The 19,989-nt window shown below is 39.3% G+C and overlaps 2 protein-coding genes across 2 annotated transcripts in view; one reads left to right on the top strand and one right to left on the bottom strand.

Annotated features, from left to right (window-relative positions):
- Positions 1-7,256, bottom strand: fam81b (family with sequence similarity 81 member B). The gene is made up of 7 exons (XM_063018306.1): positions 7,071-7,256; positions 6,557-6,675; positions 6,003-6,132; positions 4,506-4,612; positions 4,094-4,229; positions 3,345-3,540; positions 1-134 (listed from the first exon to the last, which is right to left on the bottom strand). The coding sequence occupies exons 1-7, from the start codon at positions 7,254-7,256 to the stop codon at positions 1-3; spliced, it is 1,008 nt and encodes a 335-aa protein (XP_062874376.1).
- Positions 7,257-11,918: 4,662 nt separating this feature from the next.
- LOC134335229 (multiple C2 and transmembrane domain-containing protein 1-like) overlaps positions 11,919-19,989 on the top strand; it is a 164,072-nt gene continuing 156,001 nt past the window's right edge. Inside the window, exon 1 of the mRNA XM_063017727.1 lies at positions 11,919-12,629. Within this exon, the coding sequence (XP_062873797.1) occupies positions 12,123-12,629 (507 nt within the window). The 5' untranslated portion in view covers positions 11,919-12,122. The remainder of the gene's footprint in view (positions 12,630-19,989) is intronic.

Genomic DNA, 19,989 nt, shown 5'->3' with positions numbered 1-19,989 from the left:
TTAGACATCTGGAAGTCCTGTCATCATCTGACGAATCTGCCTCAGGTCTTTCTTTAGTTCTTCTTTATCTATTTTTGCCTTCGTCTCTCCAATATGTCTCAGAGAATCAATAGCATCGTGGACCGACTGGAAACCTGTGTCAGAGTTTAAATACATAAAGTGTTAAGGGCTCCTCTGAAACACTTACAGAAGTGCCTTTGCACTACTGAGTGTTGTGTGTCTAAAATCTCATCTATAATGCATCACCCTATGTTAGCCTGTAGTAGAACAGAGTGAGACTGAGTAAGATCCTATCTGACACTTCAGGCTGTATGAAGATTAGGTAGGCTGTTTGCTGCTGTTTTTATTGATTTATAAAAAGGTAGTTTTTATTTCATGATAAAAGCTTACTGAAAAATCCTAAGGCTGTAATAAACACTGGGCGCAAGGCAGGAATACCCTGGACAGAACCCAAACCCCCAAGCAACCGCTACTAGAGCACCCAAATTTTGAAGTGCATCTTCAAAAAGTTCTCAAAAGAGCATTTGTGAAATCAAACACCAGTGTCGACAACAATGTGTGGCTCATAATCGACATTTTACTTTGTTCCAAAAGGCCACTGGATTCCTTAATACCAAACCCTTCAAACTGTGGCTTTATGGAACTTGCTTTCATGCTGGAACTGAAAATGGTTTCAGAAAAGTGTTGCAGAAAAGTTGGAAGCATATAATTTTTTTCCATAAATAATTTTTACACCTAAATGGGTTTGGCTAAAAACACTGTACCCAATAGTAAGGGATGCTTGGTCACATAGTTTATGTTGAAACCTTTTACCTCAAAGTCCACAGTTTTACTGCTGAACCCAAACACTGTTCTGGCTGACTTTGGTGAGGATTAAGAATTAGTTTTCAGACCTTTGCATATCTGTAGACATGTAGATGTACCTGATGGCCTATGGTACTGTTATAGACTGCTACTGAAAAGCTGGAAAACAAGACCTCCTCATTTGATAATAATAATAAAAAAACTAAATCCTACTTACTTACTTGAAACTCAATAGTTATGGACGTCTAAGGGTAGTTGTTAAATTTCTTCAGTGGGTTTACGTATTAGGAGACCAATGTTGTTAGCTTGTTATGTTAATATTTTCATGGGAAAATATTCTAGAGCAATTCAGAAATTAAAATTTTATATTTTATAAAAAAAAAGTTATATTTTATAGAATTTTATTTTCTGGAATTAACTGCACATTCCTTTCTGCCATAGCCGGCCTGGCCACAACTCTTAAAGAGCTTAAGTGGCAATGCTTTATCAGTGGGAGCGATGACGTATTAAGGAGACACCTGTAGCCATCTCTGGGCTTGTGAATAAAAGGGTTCAGCTACTAATAACATACAGTGTATCACAAAAGTGAGTACACCCCTCACATTTCTGCAAATATTTCATTATATCTTTTCATGGGACAACACTATAGACATGAAACTTGGATATAACTTAGAGTAGTCAGTGTACAGCTTGTATAGCAGTGTAGATTTACTGTCTTCTGAAAATAACTCAACACACAGCCATTAATGTCTAAATAGCTGGCAACATAAGTGAGTACACCCCACAGTGAACATGTCCAAATTGTGCCCAAATGTGTCGTTGTCCCTCCCTGGTGTCATGTGTCAAGGTCCCAGGTGTAAATGGGGAGCAGGGCTGTTAAATTTGGTGTTTTGGGTACAATTCTTTCATACTGGCCACTGGATATTCAACATGGCACCTCATGGCAAAGAACTCTCTGAGGATGTGAGAAATAGAATTGTTGCTCTCCACAAAGATGGCCTGGGCTATAAGAAGATTGCTAACACCCTGAAACTGAGCTACAGCATGGTGGCCAAGGTCATACAGCGGTTTTCCAGGACAGGTTCCACTCGGAACAGGCTTCGCCAGGGTCGACCAAAGAAGTTGAGTCCACGTGTTCGGCGTCATATCCAGAGGTTGGCTTTAAAAAATAGACACATGAGTGCTGCCAGCATTGCTGCAGAGGTTGAAGACGTGGGAGGTCAGCCTGTCAGTGCTCAGACCATAGCCGCACACTGCATCAACTCGGTCTGCATGGTCGTCATCCCAGAAGGAAGCTGACGCACAAGAAAGCCCACAAACAGTTTGCTGAAGACAAGCAGTCCAAGAACATGGATTACTGGAATGCCCTGTGGTCTGATGAGACCAAGAGACTTGTTTGGCTCAGATGGTGTCCAGCATGTGTGGCGGCGCCCTGGTGAGAAGTACCAAGACAACTGTATCTTGCCTACAGTCAAGCATGGTGGTGGTAGCATCATGGTCTTGGGCTGCATGAGTGTTGCTGGCACTGGGGAGCTGCAGTTCATTGAGGGAAACATGAATTCCAACATGTACTGTGACATTCTGAAACAGAGCATGATCCCCTCCCTTCGAAAACACAACCCCAAACACAACCTCCAAGATGACAACTGCCTTGCTGAGGAAGCTGAAGGTAAAGGTGATGGACTAAACCCAATTGAGCACCTGTGGCGCATCCTCAAGTGGAAGGTGGAGGAGTTCAAGGTGTCTAACATCCACCAGCTCCGTGATGTCATCATGGAGGAGTGGAAGAGGATTCCAGTAGCAACCTGTGCAGCTCTGGTGAATTCCATGCCCAGAAGGGTTAAGGCAGTGCTGGATAATAATGGTGGTCACACAAAATATTGACACTTTGGGCACAATTTGGACATGTTCACTGTGGGGTGTACTCACTTATGTTGCCAGCTATTTAGACATTAATGGCTGTGTGTTGAGTTATTTTCAGAAGACAGTAAATCTACACTGCTATACAAGTTGTACACTGACTACTCTAAGTTATATCCAAGTTTTATTTCTATAGTGTTGTCCCATGAAAAGATATAATAAAATATTTGCAGAAATGTGAGGGGTGTACTCACTTTTGTGATACACTGTACATAAGCAGCAGCTCAGGAGTGTACTGGGTTAGACATAGTGGTCAGCATATAATGTAGTAGAGTGCCAAAAAATCTTATGATAAGACAATTTGTAAAGTGACAACTTTACATCTTTTTCCAGTAGACAAAAAGATCCAAAAAACATGTTGAGTTTCTTAGTGCCATAGCCATTTTTAGTGTGGTGCATCACATGACATAACATAGGCCACTGACTCAAAAAAAAATTGAATGTAACCATAAACTTTTGACATTAACACCCAACAATTTGACATTGAGCCGTTTATCCATTCTCTGTCTTGTTGTTGGCTTTTGTCTGATGAACCAGTGAGTAGAATTTGACATTGGATTAGCAGACCTGCTGAAAAATATGTAATGACTGAATGTCATGAACTGTTTGAACTATCTCACCTGACTGATAATTCCTTTTTATCTGATCTACTTCTTCCTGGAAGCTTTTCTCCAGTGCATCAATCCTGGTGTTTAGTTTGTACTCTATGCGATTAGCTCGATCTCCAGAACGCTCTTTTATCAGCTGCTTCTCCAAACGGCCAAGCTGGGTGGAGAGTTGTTCTACTTGTGCATTCAATTTCACCTCCACCTCTACCTGAGTACAAGAGTGAAGTTATGATGTAACTAATATAACAAAATAAATATGTTTATATCTCCAATCTGATGGCACTGTCGCTTCACAGCAAGAAGGTCCTGGGTTTGTTTTTTTCAGGTGGAGTGGTTTGGGTCCTTTCTGTGTGGAATATGCATGTTCTCCTCATCTCTGTGTGGGTTTTCTCCCACAGTTCAAAGACATGCAGTCAGGTTAAATGGAAATACTAATGTCTCTAGGTATGTGTGTGTGTATGTGTGTTTGCACTGTAATGGACTAGTGACCTCTCCGGGGTGTTTCTTGCCTTTCCCCCACCGAATCTGACCCACCGCAAACCTTAATAGGATAAAGCGTTGGTAAAACAGATAATGAATGAATATCTCTGAGGCCTTTTAACTATTCAAGCCCTCCTGGCTACATATTCTGCTAATGTAAGAAAAAACTATTTGTATTTGCTATATTATTCTTTTCATGTGCAATTGGGATCTTTAATATTACAAAAGTCCCCAAGAATGAGTTCTAATTTGTCTTTAGAAGTGACCATAGGCAGTTTTACCACTCGGTCCTGCAGCAGTGTGTGCAGCTGTTGGCTCCTCTGCATCTGGGTTTGCACTGTGGTGTTTAACTGCTGTTCTGTCCATCTTCTTATCCTGGCTGCTTCATCCTCCAGTTCCCTCAGCTCATTGGATATCCTGCACAACCATTAACATATATGTTTGCTCACATCTTTAACATGTTAAGACTGTAGGGGCCACAGGTAAAACAAAACCAAAATAATAATATGGTATTTTAGATTTTTTTAGTGTTTGTCATCAATAATACTGAGGTTACCACAGTAATTCTCATAATTCTCTGTCCACCTTGAAGCAATTACAGCAATCACAACAAATGGTGAGCATGCTTCAAGCTTTGATTCTTAGTAATATGAACACCTAGTAGGTAAAATCAAGCCACAAAATTGTCCTCACTTGATTTCAAGCTCCTTGATGTTTCTCTGTAGATCTCCTGTAGTATTATTATGGGAGGAAATCTGCTTGGACTGAGAAGACTCCAGTCTTTCTAGTGACTCTGAAATCTAACAGAAAATACGAAAGTACATAAACTATACAGCCAAATGCATGTAAAATAATGTGTACCTATTTATCCAGATTATTAAGGAATGGTGTTTCAGTCACACCCATTGGTAAAATAAAGTGAAATACATTAAATTAAAGGTTTCCAAGTCTGTGACTGTTATCGCAGCAAGTGGTGAAGGGGGTGGCAACTTCATAAGTTAATGATGATACTGCACTGAAAACAAATCAGGCTGATTAATTATACAACATTTTGTGCAAATTCACATTAATCTGCCTGCATGTAGCAGAGGTCTTCTCTGGAATCTAACTATCTAATCTATCCAGATAGTTGATTTGTTTGGAACTGAAATGTTCAATAAGTTAAATCTCTGATACTTGCTTCTGAGGTCTTTCCCTGATCTAATTCCCTTTTAATTGTAAATCCCCTTTATGGTTGTTGAACAGAGCTCTCCTCAGACTGAATGTACTTAAATCTAGATGATTTACTGTGTGGTCCTTATTTCTGCAGCCTGAAATAAATGAGAACAATGGCCTTCAGCATCAGAAATGACATATGGCATGTGTTAAAACTGAGGCAGTTTATTAAAAAATTATATTTATGCCTTTATATAAGAGGACTAGTGACTCGTGAATACCCAACACCCAAACATCAAATTCACAAAGGCATTATTATGGAGCTTTCCATCATGTTAGAAAGCTTTCCACTAGATTTTGTAACATGAAAACAAGGCTTTGCTTACATTCAGCTACAAACAAATGACTGAGATCAGGTTAACTTGGGTGATAAGATTATCTTAAATGGTTATCATTCCTTAGTTTCACTGAAACTAATTGAAACTAATTTTTACTAATTACCCCAATGTTCTAAATCTTAATTCCTCTTCCACCGAATTGGTACCTATAGTAATGTGAGCAAATATGTGATTCTTTGTAAATCAGACCACTATAGATGCATTTCCATGGCTCTGGAGTCTAGTATTTGTGTGCTATACACCAGCCTTTCTCAACCGGGGTGCCGCGGCACCGGCTTCGTCAGGGGTGCCGTCAAAAATATTCTTAAATATTAATATTACTGATATTATGAAATAAATTTAAAATACAAAAAAGTCAACTTATCATGAAAATGTAGACCATTAGCTGCCTCAAACATCAAAATTAGTCTCACACGACCCTTTCCCCATGCTACAACGTGAACGTGGGGGTCAGCAGCCCCCCCGAATAGCATCCATATATCAAGTGTGGTATTAAATTCATGCTGTTACATTCAATATTTTATAACACACACTTTAACAGTCAATTAAAATCAATTGTGCTCATTTACAGGTTTTCACAAATTTTAATAACACTTTTGATCCTTATAATTTCTTTATCTACTACCAATGTTTTTACCTTGATTTCCAAGTCTTTGAGTCTGAGTTCAGACTTAGAACGCATCTCACTGACTTCCTGCTGAAGCGTTAGGATTTCCTGTCCTTCAGCTCTGACATCAGCAGAAAGCTTAGCTATAGTGGCATCACACCTAATGACACAACATCAGCCTTTCACTGTTATACTCTTATAGGGCCTAAGCAACTGATATACATAAAGTTAATATTTTTACATCTGCATTGAGTTTGAAAGACGATCCTCTCAAGAGCAATTAACAAACTGGAAACAGCCTAGGGTGTGATCTTGCAATATTAAAGACCCGCCCAGGGAAACAAACTCTCAAAATTTTTTGGATAAGTTTTGGACAAAAACTAAAATCCAATCAATCAACCACAGACGAGAACAGTTGTAACAGGCTTTCTGACACATTTGCACCACATTATGAGGTGGAACTGAGCACTGAGCAAAACTTGACAAACTTGACAGGTAGATAGCAATAAAGAGGCAAATTCATGGGGACTTTGTGAATGTGTGTATTGTACATGATGAATAATGTTTACTTTTGCAAATACTACCTGGCCACTCTGCCCCGGAGATCTCCAACCACAGCCACATTTTTATGATCCAGGCTTTGTACTGCAAAAGTGGTTCCTGTTGCTACACTGTCCCTCTGAACAATCTGGCTCTCCAGCACCTAAAAATAACATTTAAAGACTTTAATAAAGATTGATTATACCAATGGATACACAGTCTGCTGCTGCATAAAGAAATTTACACATAGAGAACCAGCCATCTTCATGGTGTCATCAAACACATCATGCTATCCGGTCATTAATTTTTTGTCTACAGTATAAAAGTGCATTCAGTAAGTATTCTGATCTCTTGACTTCTTTATTCAGATTGCAACAGGTGTACTCCAGCTGAATTGTAGACACATCTTTAGTAAGTAAAGCAAACAGAAAGTATGACCACTATATTTGTTACATGCTGTATTTAATTAAATATTAGATACACAATATGTGGAGTGGCATATATTTACTTTGCAAAAAATGTAAATATTACTTTGACAGAAGTTATTGAGCAGTATACCTGAATGTCCTTGCTGAGCTGTTTAACAATGTGAGTGATGGTCTGTATGTGGTTCTCTAGAAGTTTCCTCGCAGATGCTTCCATCAGAACAGATCCCTGTGTGGACTGCAGACCTTTCACCATGTCCTCCTTGATTCTGAAGGCTTTTTCCATCAATGTGGCCAGTGTTAGCTCTGATCTGCTCATCTCTATATATGCTGGCCTGGAAATTCAAAAATATATCATTGTGCCTTATAATAATGGGTTTATAGTCAGAGTTTGAAGTAGTGTTTATTGGTCTGAATGTACATTTTAAAGAAGGACTCTTCTTGATGCATGTGCAACTTTAATTCTGTATGTTAATGGCACACACTGAGGTTTAAGGACCCAAAAGCTAACAAAAGTTATTTAATTTGTACGTATAATACACTACTTGGCCAAAAGTATGTGAATACCTGACTACCATAAGCTGTTGGACATCCCATTCCAAAACAAGGGTCATTAATGTAGACTTGTCCCCCTATTTGCAACCAAAACAGCCTCTACTCTGGCAAGGCTTACCTCACGATTTTGTGAAGTCTGTCTGTTGGAATCTATGCCCATTTAGACTAAAGTGCATTTGTGAGGTCAAGCACTAATATTGGATGAGAAGGCCTGACTCACAATAATATTTCCTTTTATCCCAAAAGTGTAGTGTTTACTGCCTTTTTGTCAAATAAAGGGAGAGAGAGAGAGCTGAAACTGTTATTGAATAAGAAATGTGACATCACTATTATACAATATTTACAATTATTACACACATTAGAACTGACACTTTTATTGAATAACCTGTTGGGTTAATTGTAGAAGGGATTGATCAAAATTACAGACCCTGGCAATCAGCTGGTCTAAATGTCTAAAGGTCAGGGTTCTACGAGTCTAAGAGTTTCCATTAAATTATATTTAATTTGTAAATCCGTCATTGATTATCTGTCTCTCTGTGTGTCTAGCCAATTGTTTCTTTAAATTAGGTGTTTTAATAATGTTAAGATTGAATATGTGAAAGGTCATGGATTTAACAAAAGTAATGACATCACTGCCTTTTTCAGGTTTCATTAATGCTGCCTTTCACAATGTTGATCTTTTTGTGTCATGATGTCTGGACCACATTGTGCTCCAGACAGATGTTTGAAAACATATTTTGCATTAAAAGCTCTGAGTTAAGTTACTCCTTAAAGTCTGTATGCCTGGCATTGTCTTGTCTTATGGGCAGTGGTAGCTCAGTGGTCATGGTACTGGACTAGTAAACAGAGGGTTGCCAGTTCAAGCCCCATCACTACCAAGTTGCCACTGTTGGGCCACTGAGCAAAGCTCTTAGCTATCAATGGTTCTTAGAACATTTCATAATTTATTTTAAATTCAAAAACTAACTGAACAGTATACTACTTTGCATAAATCCTTTCTAGAGACAAATATTCTATGACAACCTAAAGTGCTAAAAGCAAGTCACTCTGTTATACAAATTAATGACAACTTGTAAGACTTGAGACAAACCATGATTACACAAAAAGCCCAGCACTTGCCTGTAAATTGCTTCCTTCTGTCTGGTCCATGAACCTGTCTATTGTTTATATCAATCTCTTAGCTACTGCCACGGGGGTGTGCCCGTGTTCTTGACAACCATTTGTAGTAATTTATGTTCCGCAGACAGGAATGAGACCTTTTATCTGCATTTAGTGGCTCTTACTGGTTTGAGAAAAGTAACCACTGCTAAAAAGCAATGTTCTTAATGGAGCATATGTAAGAGGTTTGAAGGTTCATTTGACCTTTTACTGAAATCAATTTACCTGCCACTGGATCTGATGAACTTCTTTTTCAGTTTACACAAAGAGCATATAGGAACATGGCAATTAAATGTATTAAACACTTGCATCTTGCATCATTAAGGTATTGACAAATAACCTGCAATGAAAGTCTCGTATATAAAAAATGCAACCACTCTAGGAAGGTAACGTGTAGCCCATGGTGGTTTAAAAAAACGGAAATGTGTTATAATGAGTTCCTGTTAATTCTAATAGGCTTTGCTTATTTCATTGTTTCCCAGGAAGCAGGGTTTTGGGTATTGCCATATTCAGTTTACGGACCTTACTTTTCTAAGCAATATAGTAATAATAACTGTCATCATCATCCTTATCATCATTTAATAATTATAATTGTCATTACCATAATAACATTATTATTGTTATTAATATTATTACTATTATTATTGTTGTAGTTATGTTTTTTAGATTTAAAAATATACATTTATGGGCTACCATACTGGCATAAACAGCATGTTTTTGGAACCTAGTGGAACCTCGTCATGCACTATGTACCAAAAACATAGCATGAAACCACTATGGATGTCCAGTTCTGCCACATGCACTACACCCACACTGACTGAGGAGGGTAAGTAGTTTTATTGACCCACATTATGAGGGGAGGTCATGTCAGTTCTAATTTATGAGGCCACAAGAGAGTCTGAACGTGCAGTTCATTTTACATAAACAGTTAGTTATTGCCACTGAAAAGTACATTTGGACCATAAAATCACCTGCTATGATGCCAGGCATCTCAAGATCCTTGCTATTTTTATATAACCTGTAAAGCAGAGCCATGACTTTTTTAAAGGAAAGTGTTATATGTATGTCTGCAGTGAAGACTTTACATAAAATTGTCTTTAAGCTGGTCTGGTTTGTGGTTGGCAACTACAGAAAAAAAACTGTTCAAAAGGTAGCTAATGTCAGATGGCTTATTTTAACATTTCTGTTATTATTACTATATTTACAACAGCTCGTTTGGTCAAACAAGACCTTAAAAAAATACACTAAATGTTGTCACCTAAACATCACATGTACTGCCTGTTTATAAAAACTTTATTTTTAAAATCATATATTGTTTTTGATACTATAGCCTCTAAAAGTGTTCAGCCTGATTTTAAAACCTTACTAAAGTGGTTTACTATCATTGTTAAGACTGACCACCAGTGATGGGTGATTCCATAGTTTAGGAAGTGAAACAATATAGAGAGGTGACAATGATGTGGCAGTTACTTTAAACACAATGTATAGGATGTTGTGTGGTCTGTGTACAGCCTAATACAGTGAATTTTGAATATTTTAACCAAATATTCATGTTGAGTTATTGTCTGCACTCTGTAGAAGAGTCCTCATTTTTTAAGGAGTTGATTTTGATACATTTTGTTAACTTGCACATTTACAGCCTTGATTATTCACTGTTTTAAACAGTCTATATATTCTGCTCCTTTTTTTAATTTGCATTATTATTTTGCTCTTTATCACTGGCTTTTATTTATTTTTTTTATGCGTTGATTAAATATGCATTAGTAAAGTTCAGTATTTACACAGTAGATTAGCCAATCAAGTACATTTGCCGTTAAAATGCCCAAAAGGTTACCACATTTCTGACTAAATTTGAATTCTGTAGCTTTACATTTTTACTTTCAGCTGGCATGGCTACTTAAGACATATTCTTGCACATTTGAGTGATTATGTCTGGATTGCAGTTGGCATTTCAATTTCAAAAAGGTGGTGAATGGTGTTGGGGGCAAGACTGTTCTGGCCAGCCAAATTCTTTTACACCACACTCAGCACACCATTTCTCTGTGAACCTCATTTTTTGCATGGGGTCATTGTCATGCTGATACGGAAAGGCTCTATCCCAAATGGTTGCCACAAAATTTCCTTTACTACAGCCACCAAAAAAACAACACCTGCCCATTACTCCTCCTACACCAAGACTGACAAGTGGACACTATGCATTCAGTCATGTACTGTTTCTTAGCACTTTGTAGAATGCAAACACTGTTCCAAAGTCTGCTGTGTGGTTTACATTGCAAGGCATACCTTAAGCTAGTGTGCAGCTGCTCAGCCATGAAACCTGTTTTTAAAGCTCCCGAAGACATGTGCAGACATTTTTTTCATTTTTTGACGTTTTCTTTCTCTCTGTAAGCATGTGGGTACTCTCTGGGTACTCGGCAGAAGGTAGAAAATAGATTAAACTAGATTGCTGCTCAGTGTGATTAATCAAATGTGAAGAATTAATACCTTGAACAGGGTGTATTTGTTCTTGCACCCAGTGTTCCATGATGACACAGGACCCAGTGTGAACCTGATCAGGATGACACTGAATAATAATTTGCACAAACACACACTTTAGTAGTTCTAGCTGCTCTGACTGTATTACTTGTAGGAAGAAACCCATGCGGACTCATGGAGAACATACAAACCCATGGGAATAGAACCCAGACCCCTCTTGATGTAAGGCCACAGCACTTCCCACCGTGGTGCCTTCTAATGAGTACTTTCATGTGGATTTCTATATAAAGACTGGTATTTGCTTTTTATTTATTAGGTTATTAGACATTGAAACATACTATCAAAAAAAATATATATACAGTAGTTGCACATTTGATGTGTTCTAGTGCTTTTATATTGACAGATTTTGTCCAGAAGGAGGCGTACTTCTGTCCCGTAACGATCTATAAAGTTAGTGGGTGTATCAATGGACACTATGACTCACTCTACTGATTCGATTCTTTTATTTAGGTGAATCGAACAGTGCACGTTTGAATCACTTTGTATTTGTCAGTCGTGCTTGCAAACAGACTCACTGAGAAGAGTCATTATAAAGTAACCGATTCGTTTTAGAATACGCTGTAGTCATAGGGTAATTATAATCTAGTGTGGCCGGTCAGGGATGGTGATGGAGGGTGATGATGATGAGGGGTGATAATCTTGCAGAAGTCGGTGCTCTCCGTTCCTTTTACAAGTCTGAAACATCCTAAAGTGTGTAGGTGTGTTATTTCCTCAGTGATGCCGGTGTAATACAGTGACGTTCTTCGATCATACACATGGACATATATTTAGCATTTAAAATACTACAGGGAGGAACAATGCGTGCACTATAAATATTTATCGCCGTTAAAACCTGCATCAGTTAGTGCTGAGTACCAGTTCTGGATTGGCGCAATCCATTGGGTGACATTGGCGACGGCGCTTGCGCTACAGACTGGCGGGCTGCTGCTCGGGAACTATGGAGGAGAAAGCCAAAGGTGACAGCGGTAAGGAGCAAGAGGCGACCTCCGCCTCCTCCTCATACCAGCGGAGGATGTGGAAACACTTTCAGGACCGGACCAGACCGTTCCTGAGCCCTAAACTTGGTTCGGAAAGACGCAGCGCGGACGGGAAGAAGGAGAGCGGCTTGTGGATGTTCAAGCGTAAAAAGAAACCGGTTTTGGACCGCATCTTCTCCTCGTCTCAGCCTAACCTAAGCAGCTCCATCACGGCCTCTGTAAAGGTGAAAGCGGAGCCGGGTTCCAGTGAAGGACGGCTAAAGTCACAGCTGGCTGCAGTGGAGGGAGTTCCGGTGTTTAAACCTGAGATATCAGTGTCGGCTCATGGAAGTCCCAGGCTCACGGTGGCTCATCTGAGCGCGTCCCAGCAGAAGAGCTCGTCGCTCGGCTCGGCGTGTTTTGAAACGCTGCTGCTGGATACAGCCGCATCAGATCAGGATGACACGCACACAAAACCCAGCGAATCAGTAAGTAACCATTTGTGCTGTTTTATGAACTATATACTATTCTATAAACACTGTATATAGAACAGCATATAGGGCTGATTAGAATTCAGGTCAAATGTTTACATACACTGTTACACATATGTGGGACATGCACACTGTATGAACAAAAGTATTGGGACACCCCTTCCTAATTCACTTGTTTCAGCCACAAAACGTGCTAATAGGTGTAATAAATCAATTATATAAAGGAAATTATATGCTTTCAACTTTGCAGCAACAGTTTAGGGAAGGCCCTTTCCTGTTCCAGCATTACTGTGCCCAGTGCCAAAGCATGAACCTTGGTTTAAAGAAACTCCAGTGGTCTGCACAGAGCCTTGACCTCAGCCCCACTTGACAGCTACGGAATGAACTGGAACATCAATTGAGACTTTCTTGACCATCATCAGAGCCCAGCCATACAAATTCTCCTTTGACTAAATGGACACAAATTTCCACAGACATATTCCAAAGTCTTGTGAGAAGCCCTCTCAAAAGAGTGGCTGTTCCTCTAGCTGGAAATATCACATACAGGTCAGTTTTTATTTGAATATCATGTGTTTTTAAAATGGAATGTCCAACAAGCTCATGTTCAGTTGTCCAAATACTTTTGGCCTTATAGTGTATGTCATGGCAGTTTTGAATAATACATTTCATATGTTTATTGTGACAAAATCGTCTGTCATATGCATGGTCTTCTAATTTGTGCTTCTGGAGATTTTGTTTGGAGTCTGTTTGGAAGAGTGAAGATGAATTTTCGGGACTGTTTTTGTGGAGGGAATAATAATAAAGAAAGATTACCTCACTCTTCTTTTATCTTAAACCGTCCACCATGACTTGAATCTTGAACACGACTGGGTGTTCCAACAGGACAGTGATCCAAAACACACGTCACATTAGAACGGGGTTTTAAAATGGTGCAATCAGAGTAAAATTCTTAAGGTTCCTAGTAAAATCTTAACAAAAATATAGTGACTGTATTGCAGAGTCAAATCCATGCCAGAAAAATAACAAATTAGGTCAAAAATAATTCAGGTCAGTTCAACTTCTGAGTTGAGCCCAAAGCTGTTAAAGGCTATCAGGAGTGTGAATAAACAGCTAAGGTACACATATTCTAATATTTGCTGTGCTCTAGGTATATTTATAAATAAACATTGCATTACAGTTTGCAGTTGCCAAAAACTAATATCAAATTACAAAAGGCATATGGCTGTAGTCTGTACTGCCAAATGTGGTGTGTCTATGCAGGCACAGTTGGCTGTGCCTTAGGGAGGAAGGTCGACTGGGCTTACGGACATAAGTGTGATGAATGATGCAGTGATGCAAAATAATTTTGCTCCTTTCTAAACTTTGTAGCACTATCACCTAGTTCCTTTTGTGTAATATTATGTTTTGTTTATGATCTGCAATCATTTAGTGAGACATGTAATGGCAGAAGCAATTGTATATAGGGTCAGTTACACAAAACACCACTGCTCTTTAAAAGCTCTGTAGGGTACTCCTTATCAACCTTATTTCATCATGCAATATTAATTGTGGTTAAAGCATTTCACCTCTACTGAAGACTGGAGCAGAGGTGGGTTGCCTTTGGGTGGTGCTGATGTTGCACTCACGTTTATACTGACAGTCCAGACAGTCTTGTGATGAGTTGGTTGCTCAAGCTGGTAGTATAAAAACTGACTCTTGCTTATAGAAATAAAACACTTTATCTACTCTATATTCAGTTCTGTTACATAAGCTAGATGAAACACACAAACCACTGACAATAAATGACAATAAATGATTTAATTAGTTAAAAGACATTTTTTTCTGTTAATGTCACTGAGGCTGAAAGCACAACAGTGTCATTTATTTGAACTTAAAAAAGAAAAAACCTCAAAAAACTAACCTAACACTTGCAGAATTACACAGGAAGGTCTTTCTGCATTTTAGTCTTGCAGTAATAGATCAACTTGCACTCTTTCACACTGCTCACTTTGTGGTTTTCACCTCTGTAGTGTTAAACTTACAAAAGAGTTAAATGACAAAACCCTCTTCCTGTTTGTGACATGCTTGGCTCATGAACTTAGCAGATCAGAGGCCCTTCAATGTCTAGTAATGGACTACAATTCTGGTAATTGTAGTCCATTAAAAAATGGTATTATTTTTGTTTGCCATAAATGGTATAAATACGTATTCTTTGCTTCTAAGGATAAAGATAATCTAGGGCAGATGGAATGCATTTATTGGTCATATATACATACTATTAAATAGCTATAATAACTATAACTATTAAGCATGCCAACAGAGTGGGAAAATAATAGTTCAAGTCTGACTTACTGGCATATACTGTAGATACAGTGAACATCAGTTTGCTTCTAATTAGTTTTGCTTATAATTTTAAAGACGTCATAAAAACAAAGTCAAGCAGCAGACATTGGGGATGACCAATCTACAATCTTCACTGACCAGTATGACTGCCAAATCATTTGAATGTCACTTGCTTCCCTCTGCTCTGACAGTGTTCCCCAAATATGTGGATAGTTTTTCCAGCTGGACAGTGCTCCATTCTAAACAGCCGAGTCATTCAAGTTTAGGATAAAAGACAGCCAGATCAATACCCTGTCAGGGCCAGCTTAATCTCCAGACTTGAACTCCTTTGGCACCTCTGGGATGTGAAATTATGGATGGTAATAATCTTCTCAAACAAAGCTGAGGTGCCTGGCAGAGTCATTTAACAACATACAGGGGTTGGACAAAATAACTGAAACACCTGTCATTTTAGTGTGGTAGGTTTCATGGCTAAATTGGACCAGTCTGGTGGCCAATCTTCATTAATTGCACATTGCACCAGTAAGAGCAGAGTGTGAAGGTTCAATTAGCAGGGTAAGAGCACAGTTTTGCTCAAAATATTGCAATGCACACAACATTATGGGTGACATACCAGAGTTCAAAAGAGGACAAATTGTTGGTGCACGTCTTGCTGGCGCATCTGTGACCAAGACAGCAAGTCTTTGTGATGTATCAAAAGCCACGGTATCCAGGGTAATGTCAGCATACCACCAAGAAGGACAAACCACATCCAACAGGATTAACTGTGGACGCAAGAGGAAGCTGTCTGAAAGGGATGTTCGGGTGCTAACCCGAATTGTATCCAAAAAACATAAAACCACGGCTGCCCAAATCACGGCAGAATTAAATGTGCACCTCAACTCTCCTGTTTCCACCAGAACTGTCCGTCGGGAGCTCCACAGGGTCAATTTACACGGCCGGGCTGCTATAGCCAAACGTTTGGTCACTCGTGCCAATGCCAAACGTCAGTTTCAATGGTGCAAGGAGCGCAAATCTTGGGCTGTGGACAATGTGAAACATGTATTGTTCTCTGATGAGTCCACCTTTACTGTTTTCCCCACATCCGGGAGAGTTACGGTGTGGAGAAGCCCCAAAGAAGCGTACCACCCAGACTGTTGCATGCCCAGAGTGAAGCATGGGGGTGGATCAGTGATGGTTTGGGCTGCCATATCATGGCATTCCCTTGGCCCAATACTTGTGCTAGATGGGCGCGTCACTGCCAAGGACTACCGAACCATTCTGGAGGACCATGTGCATCCAATGGTGGTGCCGTGTATCAGGATGACAATGCACCAATACACACAGCAAGACTGGTGAAAGATTGGTTTGATGAACATGAAAGTGAAGTTGAACATCTCCCATGGCCTGCACAGTCACCAGATCTAAATATTATTGAGCCACTTTGGGGTGTTTTGGAGAAGCGAGTCAGGAAACGTTTTCCTCCACCCGCATCACGTAGTGACCTGGCCACTATCCTGCAAGAAGAATGGCTTAAAATCCCTCTGACCACTGTGCAGGACTTGTATATGTTATTTCCAAGACGAATTGACGCTGTATTGGCCGCAAAAGGAGGCCCTACACCATACTAATAAATTATTGTGGTCTAAAACCAGGTGTTTCAGTTATTTTGTCCAACCCCTGTATATGTATAGGCAACATATATGTCTGTATGCTTCATCTGCATTGACCTGTCTTTAAACTGTACCATTTGAGAGAAGGGTGTGGTTGGCCTCACATGAAGTGTGCGCTCATGTGCACACAGACAAAAACAAGGGCAGATTTGTGACTGATGCGATGCTCTTAAACAATGTTTTTAAATTGGTGTTGACAGCATGTGGTCACGAGTGAACAGTGTGCCACCCCTGAGAACAGCTCTGTGTCATCACATTTTTATTACATCGTATTATGAGAGTGTACATCAGTACATCTGGCCAACTACGTGTCCTTACCGGAATCCTTTTTTGCTGACAGTAATAATATTGCAAGCTGCCATTCACCTTTGACCTTCTTTGTTGTAATGTCCTGTTTTTTTTGTGTTACTGCATCCATATACATAAAAAGTAAATTTTCTTGCATCATAAAATGTACGTTTAGTTAGTCTATAAAAGTTAATCCCTTAGTTGCATCCTTTAATAATAATTTACGGATCAGCATTAGTAAAGCAACCAGCATGAGTCTCAAACAAGTGATTGCTACAAGGCAGGAAAACCTAATTTAATGAAACCTAATTAACTTTATGATAACATTCAGCCATCATCTGGCCTAATTTTGTCCCATTTTCAGAGATCTTCTTTGAAGCTGTTCACTCTCCGGTGTGCTGACACACTTGCGGCTCTAGGGATAAGCACAGTTTACATACTCAAAGCTAGAACAGATCTTCATTCACAATTTATCTGGTTTTTGCATCCTATATTTATATATGCACACCTTATGTAAAGCTTTCTCAAACAAATGGAGGCTGTTATAGCTGCAAATGATGCAAATCCATTTAATTGCCCGTGGTTTTGAATGCAAGAACACTTAAAATGAAGCACAAACAGTGTTGAGATATCAGAGCAGATAGCATTAGCATGATGTTTTAGCCCTCATGCTAATGCTATCCAACTAGCACGGCTTCTTAAATTTGATCTTATCCAAATCACTAGAAGCAGAGCAGTTGACAATCAGGCTGTGAAGGTTCTACCTGCTAGCTTAGACAGAAATCTCTGAAATCCCAGTTTAGACTTTGGCTAATGCATGTTGGCTAGCTTTAGCATACAAGCACGTTTACCAAGCTCTCAGTAACTGTTACTCTCATGTTAAAAGTTGCATGAGGAAGAATTTCTTCCTCATGTGACAGTGAAGAGACTTCCCCTAAATGAATAGGAGCTAATGCTTACCACCTATCCACTCTTAATGTCAATTAATGTCAATGCATATTGTATCTGATGCTAATTTGAATCGTAATTCAGATGTTGCTTGTAGCTGGCTTTGAAACTGTTGCTTGCCTTCTATGTTGATATATATGATAGCCCCCTTTTTGTCACTTTTGTTGACAGCAAACAAAAAGAAGTTAATAAATATGTAAATATGTAAATAATATTGTACACTATGAAACAGAACCCTTTATTGACATATGTTGACATACGTTCTTTGATTTGCATAATCCAACTATCCACGTAAACATTTGTCTAGTGGTTTATACTTCCTTTAGTGTTACAAAAATACATGGTGGTTTGAATCTTTAATAGAACGCACTGCATATTGACAATCGGACCTCTTGATAGACAGGGTGGTACATATGATAAAATAGGTGCCACACAGCAGCATGGGACCTGAAGACCTGGATTTGATCACAGCCCCTGGTCACTGTCTGTTAGATGTTTACATATTCTCCTTGTCTCTATTCTGAATTGTTCCCGTGTGTTAGTGAGTGAGTGAATGTGAAACTCTGAATTACAGCCCTAAAACCAGTGTTTTTGGGTGGCATTGGACTTACTGCAACCCTGACCAGGATCAGGTGAACATGAATAATAAAAAATAATTCCTGTTGTAGGAGGACAAATGTTTTATACACACACACACACATATATACTGTATATATATATATATATATATTGTTTATGCATTTTCTCCCCTTTTCCTCTCGACTTTTAGCACGTCCAATTGCCCGATTGCGTTGTGCTTTTTCTCTACTAATGCCGGCCCCGGCTCTGATTGAGGAGAACGAAGCTAACCCACGCCCCCTCCGACACGTGGGCCGCAGCCGTATGCATTTTGTCACCTAAACTAGACGAGATCAGCTGCGGATCAGCTCTGTGAAACGAGATACACTCCCTAATCAGCACTCTTTCCCCGTCTCTGTGCAGGTGCCACCAATCAGCCAGCAGAGGTTGTAGTTGCATCAGTTTTGAGAGAGTCCTTATCCGGCTTAATACCCCACCCCTATATGATCAACAGGCCAATCGTTGTTCATGTGGTTTCTCAGCCCAGCCGGCAGGCAGAGCTGAGACTCGATACGATGTATTCGAGACCCTAGCTCTGGTGTGCTAGCGTGTGTTTTTACCTTATACTTAAACTGGTGAGCTATGTTATGTGTCTGCATGTAAGAATTATAATATTGATAATGTAAGTAAAACAGACTACAGTATGTGAAGTGTCTTTAGTGGTGAAGTTTATGGGTACTTTGGGGTCTTCAAGAAACATATTAAGAACTAAACTATTGGTTTCCGTCAGGAGTAAACTGTTTATATTTTTTGCAGTTTTTGTCTACATAATTCACTTTTATTTCTAAATTAGGAATGATCAGAATTAAACCATCAGCACCAAATGAACAGCACTGGCTAAAAAAAGTCCTGACAGCAAACCACACTCTGAGTTGTTTTTCTAATATTTTCTTCATATCATTTCCTTTCACAGCATGGTAAACCACAGTGGCTTAGTCACCCACCTTCACTACATTCAGAGTACTTTTGCTTTTCCACCAAGTCAAATCACTATCCTTTTTCCCTGCAACATGCTGTTTGCCTTTAGATAATTTTATGATCATCCCTAGCATCCAGGGGCTTGTAAAAGGTAATAGGAAAACACACATAAAACACACTGTAGCTGAAGGTGTGCAGTTCAGAGGCAGCACAGCTTGGTTCCTCTTCACTGGAGCTAAAATATTCACATTATCCAGAACCAATGGATGGCTTGTCTGGGAAAGAAAGTGTTAGATTCTGAAGAGATCTGCTTCCATTAAGGCACACAAGCCTGTTTGGGTTACAGAGTGAATCGTATTAGGATCATGATGCTCCTTGGCATAAATTCATCAAGTCTCTGGAAGTGTACAGTATTGAACAGCAGTATCCCTGAAGACATTTCCTCAGTTGTGGTGGTCATGATGATAAGCATTGCTCCAAATCTTCCATTGGTGTTTAGTTGGGTTGAGTTCTAGTGAGTAGGATAGAAGTGTTAATCAGTCAGAATCAGGGATAAGCCGGTCTATTCCAGTCCCAGTTTTGGGTTTGATACCAGTCTAAAGTACCTCATT

The sequence above is a fragment of the Trichomycterus rosablanca genome, chromosome 21, assembly GCF_030014385.1.
Source record: "Trichomycterus rosablanca isolate fTriRos1 chromosome 21, fTriRos1.hap1, whole genome shotgun sequence".
Classification (NCBI taxonomy): domain Eukaryota; kingdom Metazoa; phylum Chordata; class Actinopteri; order Siluriformes; family Trichomycteridae; genus Trichomycterus; species Trichomycterus rosablanca.
Note: the sequence above shows the minus strand (reverse complement) of the source record. Positions and strands in the feature narration are given on the sequence as shown.